A 20,334-nucleotide genomic window follows, 5' to 3' on the forward strand; every position below is an offset into this window, starting at 1 on the left:
TTCACAGTAAGTTTTTGAGGTAGGTCATTACTATGCCCATAAATTGCAGATGGAGAACAAGCAGATGAGACCTCTTGTCTTGTCCAAGGCTACTAAATGTCACTGAGCAGGCGTTGAAACTGAGGTCAATATATTTGTTCTCCAGAAAATGAATTTTACAGGTGTGCATCTTCATCTGCCTTTTAGACAATACCTGTTTCTTATTCTGGTTTAGCAATGTCAGATGGCGATCAGTTCTACTGAACACATGAACACATGAAGCTGCCTTCTACTGAATCAGACCCCTGGTCCATCGAAGTCAGTATCGCCTACACAGACTGGCAGCGGCTCTCCAGGGTTTCAGGCAGAGGTCTTATCCCATCACCTCCTTGCCTAGTCCCTTTAACTGGAGAGACCAGGGATTGAACCTGGGACCTTCCGCATGCCAAGCAGATGCTCTACCACTGAGCCACAGCCCCTCCTCTCCCTCTACTGACTGCAGAATTGAAGCAATCATGGCCTAGGAGCAGCCAATGCAAGTTTTCCTTGACAAAGCTTTTAAATTATACTTCACAATCAAGGTATATATGCATATTTTAACATGCCAGATAAAATTAGTAATAAGAATTTACATAAAATCCTTTCCCCATAGGCTTCTTTTACAATTAAGAGAGACTGGCTCATCAACATATAAATTCTACCTACTCTAACCTCACTTCCTTTAGGAAGCAGTCTGACTAGCCCTTTTTCTCCTTTTAACTAAATTAGTAAATTGCCTGTCCTTGGAGACCATGACTTCTTCCAGGTTCTAAACACTAAGCATGCAATTCCACTGTATTATAATCAATGAGCGTTTTGTTCCAACCTGAATCTCAGCTTATGCATTTTTCTTCTGGCATTTTTCAGTTTACACACACTAGAAAAGAATATTATATCCTGCATATTTTCCTGGATTTGGACTCATAACACTCTCCCCCACCTCGTGAGAAAAGCTGCTGCTGATAAGAAGATTGGCAGGAAAATTCTGATAACAGATATACCATTGTGTTCACTTACAGAGGAGAGAAGAATGGCTCAATCTTCCAAAAAGGCGAAGAAAACAATAGTGAGTATTTAACATTTCTTAAGCACACACATACACAACCATGTCCTTTGCGGGTAATTTCTAAAATTATAAAAACAAAGTACAGCTGAAATATGTTGGAACAATAGCCTTTGGCTTTAGAGCTAGATTTGGTCCCAAAAGCTGAGCAGTTCGATGTTAATTTTATTTAGCCTGCTTCCTAGCATGAAAGCTTGGCCTTGTCTCAGGGTATATCCAAAACACAACTATTAACGAACTACTTACTGCGTGACCAGTTTCAGACCATTTTAAACTGCCATGATTTTCCCTAAGGACCTTGGGGAATGTAGTTTTGTGAGGGTGCTTTGACTTTTTTGTTTGACATCTCATAGCAGCAGGGAGAGCTGAAAAGGGTTAACACTTGTATTACATAAAAGGATGTTCTCAGTAGTCTGCTTTCTTTTCTTTTTTTATCCATGGTGGGTTAACCAACATCCCATAGTACCAGTCAAAACCATAAATGTGTACTTTGAGAGGTAGATTAACCAGCTATAGATCAAATAGAAGAAAAATAAGCAACTGAGACCTTTCATTTGTTATATGCATCTAATTTTCCTACTTTCTGTATTTCCAGTATAGTATCAATAGGCTAAGTCACGAGAACAGGAAGTTTCAATTCAGACATGATCTAAAAATCAGATACGTGTCTTATTTTTTAAAATATTCCATTGCTACCTTGCCTTATCTCCTTGGACTCAAGGTGGTCTTCTTAGCAGGTTGTAAAAAATATGGTGCTTTCAGAGACCATCAGGTGGTACATCCTTTCAGACACCCAAGTGCCACAATGAAACTACTCCATGATGATGGTTCAGTGGGGAGATAGCTGCTTGAACCTATCTTAACACTGGAAAATGCCATGCTATTCTATGCATCCCAAGACCAAATGCATCAAAAGGATAGCATAGATTGTTTTGGCACTGTGCATGTTGTATCAACAGAAATATAGTATCCAGATCACGCAAAGTGATGGTATTGCTTTACTCTGCTTTAGTTAGACCTCACCTAGAGTATTGTGTTCAGTTTTGGGCACCACAATTTAAGAAGGATCTAGACAAAGTGGAATGTGTTCAGAGGAGGGCAGCAAAGATGGTGAGGGGTCTGGAGACCAAGTCCTATGAGGAAAGGTTGAAGGAGCTCCCATGAGAACTGGAAGTGTGGGAAGAATAGGACACTTATGTATTGCAGGTTGCTACTACTGTGTAGTATGCAAAGTGGCCCTTATAGAGCTTTAGTCCTGCTAATTCTGAAGTGTTCACATGCATCTCATTCTAAATGCACATTAAAAGCATTCTAAACTAGTGCTGGAATACTCACCAGGGAACTTCCCAGCATGCAAACAGTACAGAAGAAAACTAGTTAAGGAAGGAGTAGAAAGGGATTGGGTATGATTTAATCAGACCCAACTAATCTCTTTGGCCTGCCTGCTGTTTTTGATATTGTCCTCAATGCCATGTAATAAGTGGTTTTAAATAGATATGCATTTAAATTAGTTTGCATATGCAAACATACCTCCTGATATTTGCCAAATGAAAACAAGTAGGTTTGTTTTCATTTGTTGAGAAAGTTGAAGGTAGCATGGTACAACCATTGTTTCCCCACATATTCATTTCTTTTATCCTACCATGACCACTGGTCAGAAAGGTTTTAGAAGCATTACCTAAACTTGCAAGACCTCTGAACAGACATGACATCAAGAAATGAGTGTAGCCACACCATGCAAAACAATCACACAATTTTCACCTCTCTAAAAACACACACACACAAAACTGCTGTTTGTCTCCAGTCTGAGTTGAATTAACTATTTCTACTGGCACACCAGTAGATGTCAAAGATTGCAGCAACTATCAGACTATTGCATTAATTTCTCACGCAAGTAAAGTGATGCTCAGAATCTTACAACCAAAGCTGTTACCATATATGGAATGAGAAATGCCTGATGTTCAAACTGGATTAAAAAAAGGAGGCACTAGCGATCATATTGCAAAATTACATTGGTTACTGGAGCATACGAGAGAATTTCAGAAGAAAATCAGCACGTGTTTCACAGATTACAGCAAAGCTTTTGACTTTGTGGATCACGAAAAGCTATGGCTGGTTTTAAAGGAAACAGGTGTGCCACAGCATCTGATTGTTTTGATGCGCACCCTGTATTCTGGACAAGAGGCCTCGGTTAGGACAGAATATGGAGAAACAGAATGGTTTCCAATTGGCAAAGGTGTTAGACAAGGATGTATTTTATCTTCCTGTCTCTTTAATCTTGGGGGGAGAAACATTAACAATTTAAGATATGCCGATCATACTACATTACTGGCAGAAAATAGCGAAGACTTGAAACAGCTACTGCTGAAAGTTAAAGGAGAAAGTGCCAAACAGGACTATAGCTGAACATCAAGAAGTCAAAAGTAATGACTACAGGAGAATTACTCAACTTTAAGGTTGACATTGAGGAAATTGAAATTGTACAAGACTTTCTATTCCTTGGCTCCATCATCAACCAAAAGGGAGACTGTAGCCAAAAAATCAGGAGATTGAGACTGGGAAGGGCAACCATGAAGGAACCAGAAAAGATTCTTAAGTGTAAGGATGTGTTACTGACAACCAAGATCAAGTTAATTCATGCCATAGTATTCTCTATTACTATGAATGGGTGTGAAAGCTGGACAATGAAGAAAGTGGATAGGAAGAAAGTAGATTCCTTTGAAATGTGGTGTTGGAGGAGAGTGATATGGATACCATGGACTGCTAAAAAAACAAATCAGTGGGTTATAGATCAAATCAAGCCTGAACTGGCCCTAGAAGCTAAAATGACTAAACTGAGGCTGTCTTGCTTTGGTCACATTTTGAGAATACAAGAATAACGGGAAAAGACAGTCATGTTAGGAAAAGATTAAGGCAGCAGGAAAAGAGGAAGACACAACAAGAGATGGATTGACTCAAATCCACGGCCCTCAATTTGCAAGATCTGAGCAAGGTTGTTAAAGATAGGACATTTTGGAGGACATTGATTCATAGGATCGCCACGAGTTGGAAGTGACTTGACAGCACTTAACACACACACACACACACACAAGTATACCTCATAAAAGAAGTTTGGAAATTTTAATTTCAAAATGTGCATTTCCTACCCTATCTAGAAAACATACAGCTCTGTTTTTCAGAGGCCCCAAATCTGTATAAGTTAACATGTGATATGTATCTGGCCCAAATGCAGGATTTCAGCCATTCAAGTGTCTTTATAAAGCCCTGGCCGTCTTACTCACCCATCACTAATGTGTGGGGGGTGGTGCAATACATTACTTCTATGGTATGTACAGTACCTAGCATTTAGCACTCAGTTAATGGTAAATAATAGCAGCAGTAGCAAAACATAAAAGATGGTCTCCTCTTGCAACCAAATAAGTACAGTGGAAAGGGAAAGAGATAAGGAATTTCAGAACTTCCCATCTTCTCCTTCCAGCTCCTGGAGAGTGAGTGAATACTGAAAAGAAATTTACTTTCTCCCATCCTTGGAATACCCCATCTTCATACCACTGATCATTGATTGAGGCCATTCCCCTCCCCATTATTACACATTTCTTCTTGATGTATTCATTTACTTTACAACAGCCTATCCTCCACTGAGTTGAAAGCTGGTTAAAAGCTGTCCAAAAAACAGAATAGTCAAACAGTGCATTATCAACATATCAAAATATAACTCAGCAGCTGCAAGGTGTGAAATGGCAGAAGGCATGTCCCATGCATTTCTACAGGTGTGCATCAGAGGAAGGAAACATATGCTCCTGGGGACAGAGCTGAATTCGGAAAAATGAAAAGGCCGGTGACTCACCCAGTAATATTTCAACAAAGCAACTCCATAAAACATTAAATAGGGATTATACAGGGACACCAATTTACTGTAGGGTGTCACCAGACGATTGTACCTTTCCTTGGTAAATATGGACAACTGGAATTTATACAGAGGACAACTAGAGGGGAGGACTTGTGCAGAATTTTCACGAGGCCATCTTTTCTCCCCTAGTGTTCTGTTCTGTAAGAGTAGCTCTTCAAACTGAAACTGAGAAATAATTTTCAAGAAAGCTAAAGGTAATGGGAGAGAGGAATGGCTGCCCAGGGAGCACCTCTTCCTTTTTTTCTAACAGTTAGAGCGGTTCCTCAGTGGAACAGGCTTGCTCGGGAGGGGGTAAGCGCTCCTTCCCTGGAGGTTTTTAAGCAGAGGCTAGATGGCCATCTGTCAGCAATGCTGATTCTATGACATTAGGCAGATCATGAGAGGGAGGGCATCTCGGCCATCTTCTGGGCATGAAGTATGGGTCAATGGGCGTGTGTGGGGGGGGAGGTAGTTCGGAATTTCCTGCATTGTGCAGGGGGTTGGACTAGATGACCCTGGTGGTCCCTTCCAACTCCATGGTTCTATTATTTCTTTGATCCTACCATTATTTCTGGTCAAAGGGATTTTGGAGCACCATGGGGCACGACAAGCTGCCCTTCTTCTGCGCAACCACTAAACTCAAGGCAAAGCTCCCCAGAAGCTAGTATGCCGGTGATATACATTATACGCACACTGTGAGAAAACAGTAGTAGAAAAGGGCCAGAGTCCAGTAGCACCTTAAAGACGAACAAAAATATTTTTCTGGTAGGGTGTGAGCTTTTGTGAGCCACAGCTCACTTCTTCAGTACAGCTAGAATGAGAATCCATCTGTCTTTAAGTAGAGGAGAGTGAATTCAGACAAGCATTAGTAAAGACAGATGGATTCACTCTCCTAGCTGTATCTGAAGAAGTGAGCTGTGGCTCACGAAAGCTCACACCCTGCCAGCAAATATCTTTCTTAGTCTTTAAGGTGCTACTGGACTCTGGCCCTTTTCTACTACTGCAGGCAGACTAACACGGCGACCCCCTGTGAGGAAACAGGCCCTGTGTGCTTGTTCAATAGGTAGCCCCAGCCAGGCTCTCGCCCTCCCTCCGTAGGAGGTGATAACCATTATGACTCATCCCCCTGACACCTGGCACCCATGTAGGAGAGCGGAGCGTGGCGCTCAGCAATGGCCGGCTCCCCTCAGACGAAGCGGAAGACCTCGCCGCCGCCGCCGCGCTCCTCGCCCCGAGTAAGTGAATAGCGCCCACCGCTAGGACTAGGCCCAGGCCGCCCTCCCAGACGCCCCTTCGGCAGCGACGGCGTCGCCCCTTTAAGAGAGGCCGGACGCGTTGTGTTTAATGTATCAAATTGTGGCGGGTCACGTGAGGCCCTGGAGAAGGGGTTGAGCGGCGGCGGCACCAGCGGCAGCCGAGAGCCGAGCCGGGAAGCGGAGGGCTGTGGGCAGCGGCTGAGCTGGGCGCATTCCCGGCGGAGGGGGGAGCGAACCGAGGCGAGGCCCGGCGCTGGAGCAGCGGCTCCCTCCGGATTGGACTCCGGAGTTCCGCCTCCCCCCCCCTCCTCTCTCGTCGTCTTGGTTTTGTCCTTGCTGCTCTCCAGGCTCCGCGCTTGTTATTCAGTGGAGTTGATTGATCGATCGGTTAAAGGGGCCCTGCCGCTCGGGAGCCACGCCGCCGCCACCGCCGCCATCGGACTGGACCGCTGATCCTTTAAGCCGAGCCGGCAGGGGAGGGGGGGGGAATGCTGAGATGCGCCCTTGATCTTTACTCATCCTTCCGCCCTTGAGTTCCTTCATCCCCCCCCCGTTCCACCCTCCCCTCCCCTTTCGCACCGACCCCAATGCGCTTTCGCCACCCCCGGGAGGAGAGGAAGCCGCGTCGCTACCTCTCCCCATAGGCAGCCCCCCTCCAACCCTTCTCCTCGGTTCCTACCCTGTCATCTATTCAAAGCCCCCCCCCCCACTAATTTTCATTGTGCCATCCTCTCAACCCTTTATATTACGGAATATTGGGCTTCTAGGGTTTTTCTTTTCGATCGGCTGTGCGTGCAGAGAGAATTCTCCTAGGCAGGCAAGAGCTCTGGGTTCAGCTTCTCCCCCCGCGCCTTGAATGGGTAAAACGATTTTTAAAAAATCTTTATAGATTTTCGGTATTGGGTTTTGGTCTACAAATGGGCCCGGTTATTTTTTTTATCACCTGGCTTACACGACCTGGGACCTCGTTTTCTTTCTTGCCTTCCTCAGTAGCGTGATAGAAATCTCGGTTTTCTCCTCTCTCCCCCCCCCCCATTTTTGCTGTATCCTTTTCTTTGGTTGAAATTGGGGGGTCTTGGTTTTTTTTTTTCTTTTGCATGTGGCACAGGTGAAAGGGAGTGCCTGATCCATTGGTCTGTTAGTTCATTCTGTTGTTGTTTTGTTACTGAGACAGCATTAAGGAGATGTGCTGAAAATATACATATATATATTTTTATCTAAAGGGGGGGAGACCCAAGATGGCTGGAAGTGGCTGTGAGGAGCATGTAGGGTTTTTTTTTGATCTGATGATAAAAGCTAAAAGGCACAGCAGCTGCGGCTGTATAAACTCAATTTAGAGCCCTCCCCCTTCTCTCTCCCTCCCTCCCCCCACACTGACACATCAGGCGCACACTTTGCAGGGTGGTGCCATCCACCGGGCCTCTCTTTCCCCCCCTTCTTTAACAGATTTGTTTCTGTTTTCTCTAATAAAAAATATTGACTAATTAAAAAAAATTCAGCTCAAAATGGCTGAGGATTGACTGAGTCCTCCTGGAATTGTACATTTCAGCAGTTCCCTTTAAGCTTGTGAGTCTCTCTCTCTCTCCCCCCGCCCCTTGCAGGCTGGTTCCAAAAGGAGAAATAGCTTTCATGTCAGAAGGAAAACAGAGAAGCAAAGGGGAAGAGGCGGGGGCTGGGCTCTTCATTAGCAGTTGAGAAATTCCTTTTCAGTTTGATCAAGGCATACTTGTTTTCCTTCCAGCAAGAGCAACCCATCACTCTCCAAAAGATTGAGGATTTTGGAGAGGGGAGTCCTGTTTCCATTTCAGTCTTATTAAAATCAGAACTGAGACCGATTTTGAGGGGAAGAAATCCCAGGGCGTACTGAGAGCAGGTTGATTCTCTTGGTTGAATTCAGTGGTTTCCACCCTCCTGAGTCTTTATTTTTTTCCCTTCTATTTGTGAAAGGAGCAAAGGATGGGAGGGTCCCTTTGGCTCTGGGCTGGAATTTCATCCGAATGACTGACCCGTCGTCTTCCTACTGAGATTGCACTGTCCCAAAGTCAGCGAAGAATTTTTTTTTGCACCATTCAGCTGTCTTAGAAGCTAGTTCTGATTCTTTTTCTTCTGCTTTTTAAAAAACCCTGCGATTGGATTTTATCTCTTTGTGGTTAAGTAAAGACTTGAATTCTGAACTCTCTTACGGGAGGAAAAAGAACTGAAAAGGATTCTCTTGGGTTTAGTCAGGAGAGATAAGAGCCCCTTAAATATTGAATGTTGGACAGAAAGCTGTCATAAAATACCGAATTCACAGTTTTTAACTTGGGTGGCTTATATGGAACGTGGACTCCTTCCTTCTGGATTTTGTATGGATTATTTTCGGTTCTGGGTAAGTTTTTCTTCTAAATTTTGCTTTTCAGACTTGAAAGTAATAAGCTTTGGAAGAGTTAAGATTAATGGTTTTAATCGTTTGATGTGTCTGTGCTTTGCAGCTGCGATACCAATATTTAATTATATTATATGTATTGGGATTTTGTGAGTTTTCTGGGAGGAGGAGGTATTTTACTTTGAATTTTAGGTGGTTCTGCTTTTAATTAATCTCTTTAATTTTTTGGTTCATTAGCAATTTAGTGGCCTTTCTGTTGCAAAAGTGGAAAATCATCTTCTGCGTCGGTAGACCAAAAACTGACTTTTTTGAAAGAGAATTTTCTTAAACAAAAATATCTGTGGTGTGAGACATGGCTGAAAACTGGAAGAACTGTTTTGAAGAAGAACTTATATGTCCCATTTGCTTGCATGTCTTTGTGGAACCTGTCCAGCTTCCTTGTAAGCACAATTTTTGTAGGGGATGCATAGGAGAGGCGTGGGCCAAAGAGACGGGGCTGGTGCGTTGTCCTGAATGTAACCAGGCCTACAACCAGAAGCCCAACCTTGAGAAGAACTTAAAACTGACCAACATTGTAGAGAAGTTCAACTCGCTGAACCTGGAAAAGACCCCCACAGTCTTACACTGTGTCTTCTGTCGCCGTGGGCCACCTTTGCCTGCCCAGAAGATCTGTCTGAGGTGCGAGGCTCCGTGCTGCCAGTCCCACGTTCAGACACACCTGCAGCAGCCCTCCACAGCGCGTGGGCACCTCCTGGTGGAGGCGGATGACGTCAGGGCCTGGAGCTGCCCCCAGCACAATGCCTACCGGCTGTACCACTGCGAGGCTGAGCAGGTTGCTGTTTGCCAGTTCTGTTGTTACTACAGTGGGGCACACCAAGGACACTCCGTATGCGATGTGGAGATCCGGCGCAATGAGATCAGGGTAAGTGTGGAGCAGTACCCCTTCTAAAGCTACTGCTTCTTTTTTTGCCAGCAAAATGAGTGGGGTGTGTCTGTTGCAATACAAGAAAACTATCACAAAGTTCGTTCCCTGCCTCAGGGAATCTCCATTTTCTAAAAGATGAAAAGCCCTTGAAACAAATTCTGTCAGTCCTGGTCAGAGGCCAAGGAAGGGACCAGTACAGAAACACAAATAGTAGCTTGTGGTGAGAGCTGGTTTTCTGTGGATTTCTTGATTGCCTATTAAAAAGATCAATGCTGGCCCCAGTACCTCTGATTTTTAACTTGGCTTCTGCCAAGAATGGTGGTGAGAGATGGTGCTTCTTTAGCTGAAATACAGCCTTAAAAAAAATCACCCAACTGAATAATTCCATCCAAAGAGGATTTTTCCTTTTAAATTAAGATGGAAGATTTCCCCCTCTTTCAATCCTCTTGCAAGGCCTACAGGACATATCTCCCTGCCATTGCCAGTAGAATTTTCTATGAGTTGCTCAGCAGTAGCCTTGCTCTGTCTATACCAGAGCTATGCTGACATCTTAAATGTGATGAAAATGAGGAAGTAAACAAAAGCAGACATGATCTTTTCAGGCTTCATTAGAAATGCATGCAGGGAAATGGACCCTTGCTGAGCAGGATGTGATGGAGAAGGGAAAATCCAGTGGGGGGGATGGAGGGCTTCTTTCAGTGTGAATGTGGCTGTTCAAACAATAGTGTGTGAAGTGGGGGAGGAAAATGTGATGGTGGTCCCTGAGATTGGTTGTCACCCTGTGGAAACAATAGGATCTTTAAATCTAACTGCTTTGCAAACAAGGAAGATAATAGGGGGAAATCTGCTAAAGCTGCAGATTGTTTGTACATGGTTGGAGATGAGTGCAGGCCCATTAACAGGTATAAGAGGTCCCTCCAGTATTCTGTTTTCTTAGTGGTCAGTGATGCAGTATGATTCTTGGCAACGTTTCCCCTTATTGATTTTAAAAATGCCCATTGCTCTTTGGCTTGTCTTGGGAACCTTTTCGAAGGCCCAGTCCCTCTGCTGCTTTCCACAGCGGAATGATGTGAGTGTGGTGGGAGGTGGGGGGAGAATCCAATGGCCTCGAAGGTTGAGTGCACTGAAATCTGGTTTCAGGCGGCTTTGCTCCCGAGGGTTGGGAGCAAGGCCTTGATTACAGTGTAGGCTGGCTATTGTAAGGCTTGCTAGTATCAAATCATCATTTTCTCACCCCCTTCCCTGTCCTTTTCTGGCCAAGCTTTGGGAAGGGTATGAATTCAGCATTCTTGGGTGATGCCTTGCCTTCATGCAGTGGACAGAGGTGTAAAGCCATATCTTCCTAGCTGTCCAGATGGGGAAGAGTATTCCAGTGACAAGCTGCTGTTTAGTGTTGGGGGAAGGGAATGTCTCTGTAACCAATGTCCCAGCAGCTTCCTGCTAACATTTGCCCTAACCGTGGAATAGGGAAGGGGGCGGGGGTCCCAAGCGATCGGTCTATGTCCAAAGCCGACCAGATCTGTTTTTCCATGTTGGGTTGAAGTTTGAAATCAGGGTGCGTGTGTGTGTTGTAGCTAGTCTACAAGGTCCCAGTGTGGCCCTGTTATCAGGACCACTTAATTTTACAACGGTAGTTCTCCCTTATAATTCTGACTGTATACAAATGAGTGGCTTTAAAAGTCTGTCAAAATGATAAATCCCCCTTCCCTTAATGCATGTTTGTGTTTGGAGGTTCTCATTTACATTGGTGATTGGAAACCAGTGGTGTTTACTCTGGACTAATGTTCAAGATAACACCCCTGAATTCTCTGTTAGTTCCTGAGAGGGGTAGCCATGTTAATCTATTGCGGCAAAAATGAGCAGGAGTCTAGTGGTACCTTAAAGACGAACAGGTTTTTTTTCCCACCGTGAGCTTTTATGGAAGCTTGTACTGAAACAAAATGTTGTTGGCTTTTAAGGTGCTACTAGACGCCTGCTTATTCGAACTCTGTCTGTGGCGCAGGTCGAATGGCATGCAGGTGGTGAACACTACAACTCTCTACAGCCTGCCTGTCTAGTATTTCCCCCTTGTTCTTTCCTGCTTGGGCCACCACCTTGTCTTTCTGGTCTGAGATCCCGCAACCTTGAAATCTCTGAAAGCTGCACAGACGGGGCCCTTGGATTCCTTATGAGGAGCATCGGCGTGTAGGATAAATATTTAACAACAAATGAGCAGCAGTGGCTGTAAAACAAGAGACAACTTCCTGTGTGTTCTAACTCTGCCAAAATGAGTCACCATTTATCCATTAAAAATGGGGGGGGAGGGGAGTAATAAATAAAATTGCTATCTAATTATTCTCCAGTTGGACAGCCAGGCCCTGATTTTTGGGGTGGGGAGTGTTCTGGGTAGAAAGAGGAGCCTGTGTGTTTGAACAGGAAGGCTATTTTCTTTTTTTTTCCCCTCTCGGTTTTTTTGGGAAGCTGACAACCTCAATGGAGGTACTAGCGGCTCCATCACACCCACACAGGAAGAAGGAAGCTCCAGCTCGGCTTTTGGGAAACAAAAAGGCTTGGCTTCTCCCCACCACCTCTTTTCTTTCTATTAATAGTCACCCACGAGGGAGAGGAGGGAGGAATGCTGGGCCAAATAGAAAAGATGTCTTCCCCCCCCCCCCCATCTGGGAGAGGCTTGGTGGTGACGTGACTGGTGCCCTGAGCCTGGCAAATCCCAGTAGTGATACAGTTTGAGAGTTAACTTTTTTTTTTGGTGCTTTTTAATGAGTCACGTTTTAGGAATTTTTGGTCATGTCCACACCCATCCTTTACTAGAGGCTTGCCCTGTGCTTTCTTTTCTCGCTGCAGGCTCTTAATGTGGAAACCTACAGTCATCCAATCCCATTTTAGTTTCCCAGTTGGCGATAGCCAGGCCACGTTCTGGGCGAGTTGCTCAAAAGTCCTTCCAGAAGCTCCAGCAGGGATTTGCCTGAATACATAGTGGTGGGCTGGAGCAGCTGAAGCATCTGAACTCTGCCCTTATGTCGGGGTGGGGGACTTTGGTTCTATTCTTAATTCTGCAGGCCCTGTACGTCGCGCAGAGGGGGAACCCTCAGCTTTTCTTAGCTCTGCCAAAGCAACATGTCAGACTGCTTGTTATGAGGCTACTCGACCTCCTGTAGCACCTCTAAATCTTACCCACCACCATCAAACTTGTCTCTGGGCTTGTTGTTCTTCATCAGAATTGTGAAGCTGGGCTTGCGTGTAGTTCCCTGTGCAACAATACCTGCATTACCAGTGCTCCTTGAAAGAGGTGTGTCCATAGGAGGAGTTGTCATTTGCACAGTATGCTCCTGAATGGAGCCGAAGTACACATAACTGCATTTGCTTGCACCTTTACTGGTGTTGCCTCTTCCTCGCCCTTTGTTTCCCCTGGAAGCTGACTGGGGCAGCAGTGGCCTGCTTCTTTTGTTCCGACTCCCATGCATGTATGTTCCTATATAACATTTAACATAAGGCCAAGCAGCTGACTGCCTTTCACACTTAGTCCTTTTCCTTAAGTAGTACTTGACTTCCTATCACCATTACTTGAAAGTTAGCATTTTGTTGAAGAAGCATTGGTGTTTACACCTTGTCACTGATTTCCTGGAATGTCCTGCATCCCAGCCATTGTCTGAGCACTCTGGTTAAGAGCTTGCTTTCTCTCTCTTTTTAAAAAAAGTATCTCTTTTTATTTTTTTATTTTTTTAAATCCCGGTCCCCCAGGAAACCTCTTCTGAGTATTTGTCTCTGACTCATTTACAAATGTGTTAAAATGAATATATAGAAGCCGGTTAGTATTTGTGATTTTGATATCATATTTCATATTTTATTTGTAAGCCTCCTTAAGCATCAAGGAAAGGTGGGGGAAAATATTCAATATAAATATTATGAGCCTAGCTGTTTTGTTAATATATAAAGATATTTTGAAGGTATCCCTCCATTTTTATTTTTATTTTTGCAAAAGTGTTTTTGCAAATGGGGTGGCAGATTGCTTAATAGGCACAAAGAATGCTATTCAAAAAAGGGAAAAAAGAATACTATTCAATCAGCAATATGTTTTTTTAAAAGAGTTCTAGGAGAAGGGTATGTGTATTTATAGAAAATCAGTGAAGAGGTATAGTGGGAGATGTTGAGAACTGAAACCAGGCATGCTGATGGAAATGTCCCAAGGGCAGCTTTAGGAACAGTTAGCGGAGATCCAGATTTAATTTTTTTTAAAGTTAAACATTACAATCTACTGTTCAACATTAAAATGCAGAGTTGGAGGGGTCAAGTTTTGAGTATTATTTTTCCTTTGTAAGGTTTATGGATGTGGTCTAAATACGAAAGAGTGCAGTGCATGGACCAGTGTTACTGGCTTAATGTTGTGCAGGAGTCAAGATTTGTGGATAAGGAAGCAGTGGGCATGCAAGGAGGTGGAGGTATATGTGTGTTAGGGTTGCCAACCTCCAGGTAGTAGCAGGAGATCTCCTGCTATTACAACTGATCTCCAGCCAATATAGATCAATTCACCTGGAGAAAATGGCCGCTTTGGCAACTGGACTCTATGGCATTGAAGTCCCTCCCCAAACCCCGCCCTCCGCCCGAAAAACCTCCCGCCAGTGGCGAAGAGGGACCTGGCAACCCTAGTACAGGCCCCTGTCACTGTTCTCCCAGCCAAAATTGTATCGTCTCACTACTCCACTGGCTCAGAAACTTGAAAAGGAGCACATGCAATAACAGTTGTCTTTCATTTTATTGTTGGGGTATGTGTAAGCTATCCAAGATGTGCCCTGACCCACTCCTTGATGTGGGAGAAGACCCCTTGAAGCAAGAGGAAGACCCCTGAAAGGCTGAGGAGCCCCCTTCCTGTGGTCTCCACTTAGTGTTGCCAACCTCCAGGTACTAGCTGGAGATCTCCTGCTATTACAACTGATCTCCAGCCAATAGAGATCAGTTCACCTGGAGAAAATGGCCGCTTTGGTAATTGAACTCTATGGCATTGAAGTCCCTCCCCTCCCCAAATCCCGCCCTCCTCAAGCTCCGCTCCAAAAATCTCCAGGTATTTCCCAACCTGGAGCTGGCAACCCTAATGTGTGAGCACATGTTTAAATGCAAATGTCCTGATTACATTTTTGGCATCATTTGGCAAAGAGGCTAAAGGCACGCCTGTTGTCTTTGGTTAAACATTGTAAAGGTTAGGAAGCATACTGGATGTTAAACAATTTTTAATGAATGAGAAATTGCTGTATTGATATGCACAAACACAGATTACCTTACTGATTTTTTTAAAAATAGAATTTGTTCCAAGGATTGGGAAATGTTTGGGGTAAAATTATTTTTTTCTCTATGATAGAATTCTCCAAGGGCTTCTTCACACTTAGGAGTGTGTTCTCCAGTAAACATGATTGCTCCATAAAGTGTGAAAGGACAGATGCATATCTCCAAATAAGCAAAAGCTGCTTTCTTAAATATCTGTGTAACAGTTTTGCATATTGGTGCATGTTTATTTGTTTTATATCTTTCTCATGGAGACTTAAGATGGATTACATGATATCAAACACTGCAGCAGTGTTTCATGAAAATCTTGCATGTGTGTGTGAAGCTTATTTTGGAATTGTATATCAAAAATGTTGCCTTAATGCTGAAAGGTGTTGACCCTTGAAGGTAAGGGCTTCACCTATGCTTCCAGTTTCTAGCATATTAGAGAACAGAGATACTCTAAATGGAGAGATGTGGGATTCTAAAAAAGAACTAGAATGTTGCCCAGTTCTACTCTATGCCTTCTGGGACAACCAACCCTTTGGATTATTGTAGCAGGAAACTCATTGCTAAGGCAAGGCCTGCAGCCCATTCCTGCCAATGCTTGAAAATCTAACAAGAGATTTTCCTTTCACTGCTGACCCGTGTGTTCATGTCACTCATCAGAAAGCTCCATCTTTCTTTGCTGAACAGAAAACCACCATAATTTGGTCGATTTAAATTGCATGCACCTTCTAAATGTACACTGGTAGCCCCCCCCTCCCATCAGACTACTGTGATTGCTGTATTTTACAGCTGTGTGTTGGTTTATTTTCTTTAGTATTGCCTTTCTGATCTCTTGCAAAGCTTATCTTAGCTTGCAAAAGGGAGGAGCTCTTGCAGAGCTCTCATTTGCAAGCAACAATTTTCAGGAAGTATTAATGAAGAAATAAAATTTCTGGAACGAAAAATAAATGATAAAGTAGAAGATTAAAGCGCTATTCTACCTGACAAGGAAAGAATTAGCAGACCTGTGTGTTTCTGGGTTGACTGTATTTCTGGCATGTCACAGATGTACTGGAAGGTTCTTGGACCAGGGGACTGCTATCCAGGAGGAAGCTTGTACTGCTGTAGCTGAAATACACACCCTTTTCTCAATATGCTGTGTCACAACTGTTAGTTGTCTGTCTCGTGTTGTTGGGGAAAAAATCGTAGCTCTCCTAAAGGGCCTGGAAAAGTATTTAAAATTCCTAGGTACCAGAGCTGGACAGCAGTATCAGAACTTTTCTATGTATAGTTGTAGATTTGAGTCAACATTGGGGGACCAGGGCAATTCCAACAATTTATAGGCTGCAGCACAAGGGACAGCCTAATAACATGAGTGTAGATGTCAGGACTTGCTCATGGGGATGAGTTATATTTTTGGGCTACCTTCAAAGCTACTGTTCAGTCCCCAAGAAATGCACTTAAAATTACCTGACCCAGGATTCGTCTTAAAATATCCAGCAATTAAAGTCTGTGTAATTTTCAGCGGCCTGTGGTTTGTCATCATCTGGCGTGTTTGAAACACGCTTCCTTCTCTTTGAGCCATTTCCTGCTTGTCCTCCATTTGCAGTATTAAGGGCCCTTTTGTTTTCAGTGCTTATTTTGCTTGCTGAAGAGTTGTTTTGAGTTGGTTTTGCTCCGGCTTGTCTTCAGGAGCACTCCTGGAGGATGCCCCCAATAGTAAGCCTGAATTTTCTTAGGTTCTTGTTATACAATTGCACAGCCATTGGAGTAGTATGTGTGTGTCGCTTCCAACTCATGGGCACCCTATGAATCAGTGTCTTCTAAAATGTCCTATCATTAACAGCCTTGCTGAGATCTTGCAAAGGAGTAGTAGCCTTTAAAAATACCCTCTTGAAAATCTAAAAGGTTAGGTAAGGATGAAATAAACAACATTTAAAATCACCCTGTGTTCTAGGCTGCATGCAGTTGACTGAATGTTATATTACATGTAAAAGCAAAATGTTGTATGTACAATATCTTCTCCCACTCCCAAAACGAGCATTTATTTTTGGCAGTGTAAGAGTCGTTGTATACAGAATGTTTATGAAAGCAAAATGTTCATTCGTCCCCCATAGGCTGTGTAAAAGGAATGTTTTCTTACTGCTACAGATCTGCTGTGGCTAATAAGCAGAAAGGCTTTGCTTTGGATTGTGAGATGTCCGTATAGGGTGGATAGAGTTATCTGTTTTACAGAAGACAAAGCCCATTATGTCTAATGGAAGAGAAGCTAAAACTGCTTTCTGAAATTGGAGGGTGGGTATTGAGTTTGTCCAGCACAAACTGTAAGGGTAGAGAGTACGAAAAGGAGGGATCCGGGACTGAATACTGCAGCATTGCACAAGAATAACAAGGCAGATTGGGGAGCAGTTTTCAGAACCCCTGTATGAACTGGACTAGCTTGTGCTACCTAAGTAGGCAAAGCAGGAGCCAGCTGATGCCGTGCAAATTGTATATTCAGATCTCTTTCCTTCACTAGCTGCAGACAACTGCTTCGAAGCCCCCACTTTGCCAATAGTGAGTGGCTTGCAGAAAAAACTTTTTTTTTTGGTATAATGTAAGTTTTGCAGGGGATACATTACCCTTGTAGCAAAAGGCCTCATCATTTTCAGTATGTTTAAAAATTCAGAAGTGATTTAAACCACAGAGCAATGAGAAGACAAACAGAATCATTCAACTATTCAATTGTTTATAAGGATGGGTTGTTAGATATTTGTCTGTGCTAAAGAGTGGTGTTTAAAAGGCGTAGACATAGACAGGGGTATTTTGTTCTTCGTGTGTGTGTTTATGTTTTGCCATCAAGTCACAACATGGCAGAAGACATTCAGAGGTGGTTTGCCATTGCCTTCCTCTGCTTCATGTCCCTGGTATTCCTTGGAGGTCTCCCATCCAAATACTTGCCAGGGTCGAAGCTGAGGGTGTGTGACTGGCCCAAGGTCACCCAGCAGAGTGGGGATTCGAACCTGGGGTTCCCAGATCCTAGTCCAGTACCTTAACCACTGCACCATGCTGGCTCTCATTCTTAACCCCACAAGGTTGTCACACAGTGATTTGGCTTTTTGGCTTATACATGAAATACTTACACGGACAAGCAGGAGTACCAAGTTCCTTGAGCTGACCTATACCATGCATCTTTCATTGGCCAGCCTCTTTGGCTGCTATAGCTTGCATTAATCCCACAGGCTGTCTTTCCCATTTCTCCTGTAGTGAAAGGGATTCAGTCCTGCTACTCCCCTCTAGCTTGCTGCACCCTTACTCTTCCCCTATCTATACTGAGTACTGTTGTATGTAGTGATTTCTCTCCATTGGGCAGGCTGCCCATATGCACTTTTTCATTATTTGTATGATCTCAGCAAATCTGCCATCACTCCCCCAAGCCTCATTCTCCTCCCCCTTCACTGGTTCGCCTTGATTGATTTGTCTGGACAGACCAAATTCTTTAAACTGGGCTTTTGTTTTCATGGAAATTTAGAAGGCAGGAAATTAAATTTATGAGATAGCAGAAAAGGCTGCTTCATAGGAATCTGTGAGATTAAGGTTTCTTAACCATCACAGATGCTGATGGCTTTGCTTCTGGGGTATATTATATTTGTACAGAGGACTTCACCCTGCTGTAAGACAAAGGTGCCTTGGAAATCTTCGCTTTGAAATGACGTTGCATTTCTTTAAGCTGGTGCTATTTCTTCTGCTCTTTTTTCTGCATTCCTTGCCAGTTCTGAATGCATGCTTTACTCTCCATGGTTGCATTGTAACTAAGTAACCTTCACTGCCCCTTCTCCCATATGCTTTATGTTGAGTCAACCAGGAAAAATAGGCAGATGTTGGAAGGGGTAGGTTTAGCTTCCAGTAGAAATGAATACATGGAGTTGGTGATGCAGAATGCACAGGTCGAGAGTGACTGCATGTGACAGGAGCTGGTGGGGAGGAGAAGGCATATATGATGGATGATGTGAAAAATGGCTTGCCAGAGTAAGGTGGCCTTGTGCTCTTATCACGAGTACTCTTAATCGACATGTTTAGGCTCCCATTTTACCAGTAAGGAAGAAGAGAACACATGAGAGAGCATGAGTACCATGCAGTGGCCTTGTGGATAGGTTGGGTAATGGAGCTGTAGCTTGTGGCTCCCAGATGCCCGTCCGCATAGATGCCCGTCCTCCTTAGGCTGTGCTTGAAGGGCGAGAAAAGCAGAGAGTGGTTGTCTGCTGCTAACATGTAACATTCAGTTCCAAAGTCATGCCAGGGGCAATTTGTCAAGTTATTCCCCTCTGGACCAACAGATGTACCCAGAACTTTCTCAAGGGCTGTGGAAATAGCTTGGCAGTGATAAATTTTGGTGTGGTATCAGCTTGACCCTCGGTCGCATCTGTGCCATTGAGGACAGCCATTGGGTGAGCAAAGGCATGGCGAACCATTCTTTTTCGTCCCATGAATCCCTTTGAAAAGGCTAAAGGCACCTTCATTTAAAAGTCTAATTTCCCCCTCCAAACAGAGGCACTCGATGGCAAAGCTTGACATTCGCTCTGACCTCCCGCTAATTAAAAGGGCAGAAGACGAGCTTTTTAGTATGGGTCTACATTGTTTGGTAAGCTTGCTCTAGTTTCTCCCTTCCCTTATCTCATGGCCTGTGCTTTACTTACAGTTCCTTGCTGAAAGATGCCCCCCCCTTTTTTTGTGCACTCGCTGGAATTGCTCTTGCTCTAAACCGCTACACCAATGCTGCGCTCTTCCATGCATCGAAACGAGATAGAGGATGAGGGCTGTCTGATAGCAAATGTATTCATGATTGGCTGGGAGCGGGAATGAAAGGTGCTTGCTTCCCTAGAGCCTGGCTGCTCCTAGCCCTTTCATCTTCCCTTCCCCCCACTGTGGTGTGTGTCTGATAGCCTGATGCCTAGCATTATTCGGCAGTTGGGCCATATGTTACGGGGGTGGGGGGAAGCCAGAGGCTTTCTCGTGTGAATCACCTAGCAGCTCCCCGGCTGACCCTGCCTCTTCATTGGAAACCAAACAAAAAGTCTTGCATTGCCCTTCAGTGTTCTCTGTTGTCGTGTGAAAAAGCATTAGGGCTTGCAGAGATCCCAAGAGAATGAGGAGGTAAATTGAAGAAGCAAAAAACCTGAGGTGTGCTACATTGGGCTGCTGGCAGGAGGTCGTTTGTAAGGAAAAGCCTTTTATTTTATTCAAAATAAAGAGCTACTACATATCATAAACGCTTATATTGGTGGGGGGGAAAGAACTATCTTTTACCTTATTTCCTGATGTTTCAGCTGTTGGTACACAAAGTATTTTTCATTTATTTATTTATGCAAGGCTTCTCCCCCCCCATAAATATATGTATTTATATTTATTTTATTTATGCCCCACCTTTCTTCCCAGTGGGGGACCCAGAGCAGTTTGGAACATTCTCCCCTCCTCCATTTTATCCTCACAACAACCTTGTGAGGTAGGTTAGGCTGAGAGTGTGTGACTGGGCCGAGGTCATCCAAGAAGCATCCAGGGCAGAGTTGGGATTCAAGCCTGGGTCATGCGGAGCCTAGT

At 44.0% G+C, this 20,334-nt stretch overlaps 1 protein-coding gene across 1 annotated transcript in view; it reads left to right on the top strand.

Annotated features, from left to right (window-relative positions):
• The first annotated feature begins 8,397 nt into the window (after nt 1-8,397).
• Nucleotides 8,398-20,334, top strand: part of TRIM8 (tripartite motif containing 8) — a 73,109-nt gene continuing 61,172 nt past the window's right edge. The window contains exons 1-2 of the mRNA XM_056849743.1: nt 8,398-8,594; nt 8,829-9,513. Coding sequence (XP_056705721.1) covers nt 8,944-9,513 — 570 coding nt within the window. The 5' untranslated portion in view covers nt 8,398-8,594; nt 8,829-8,943. The remainder of the gene's footprint in view (nt 8,595-8,828; nt 9,514-20,334) is intronic.

Source organism: Euleptes europaea, chromosome 5 (genome assembly GCF_029931775.1).
Source record: "Euleptes europaea isolate rEulEur1 chromosome 5, rEulEur1.hap1, whole genome shotgun sequence".
NCBI lineage: Eukaryota > Metazoa > Chordata > Lepidosauria > Squamata > Sphaerodactylidae > Euleptes > Euleptes europaea.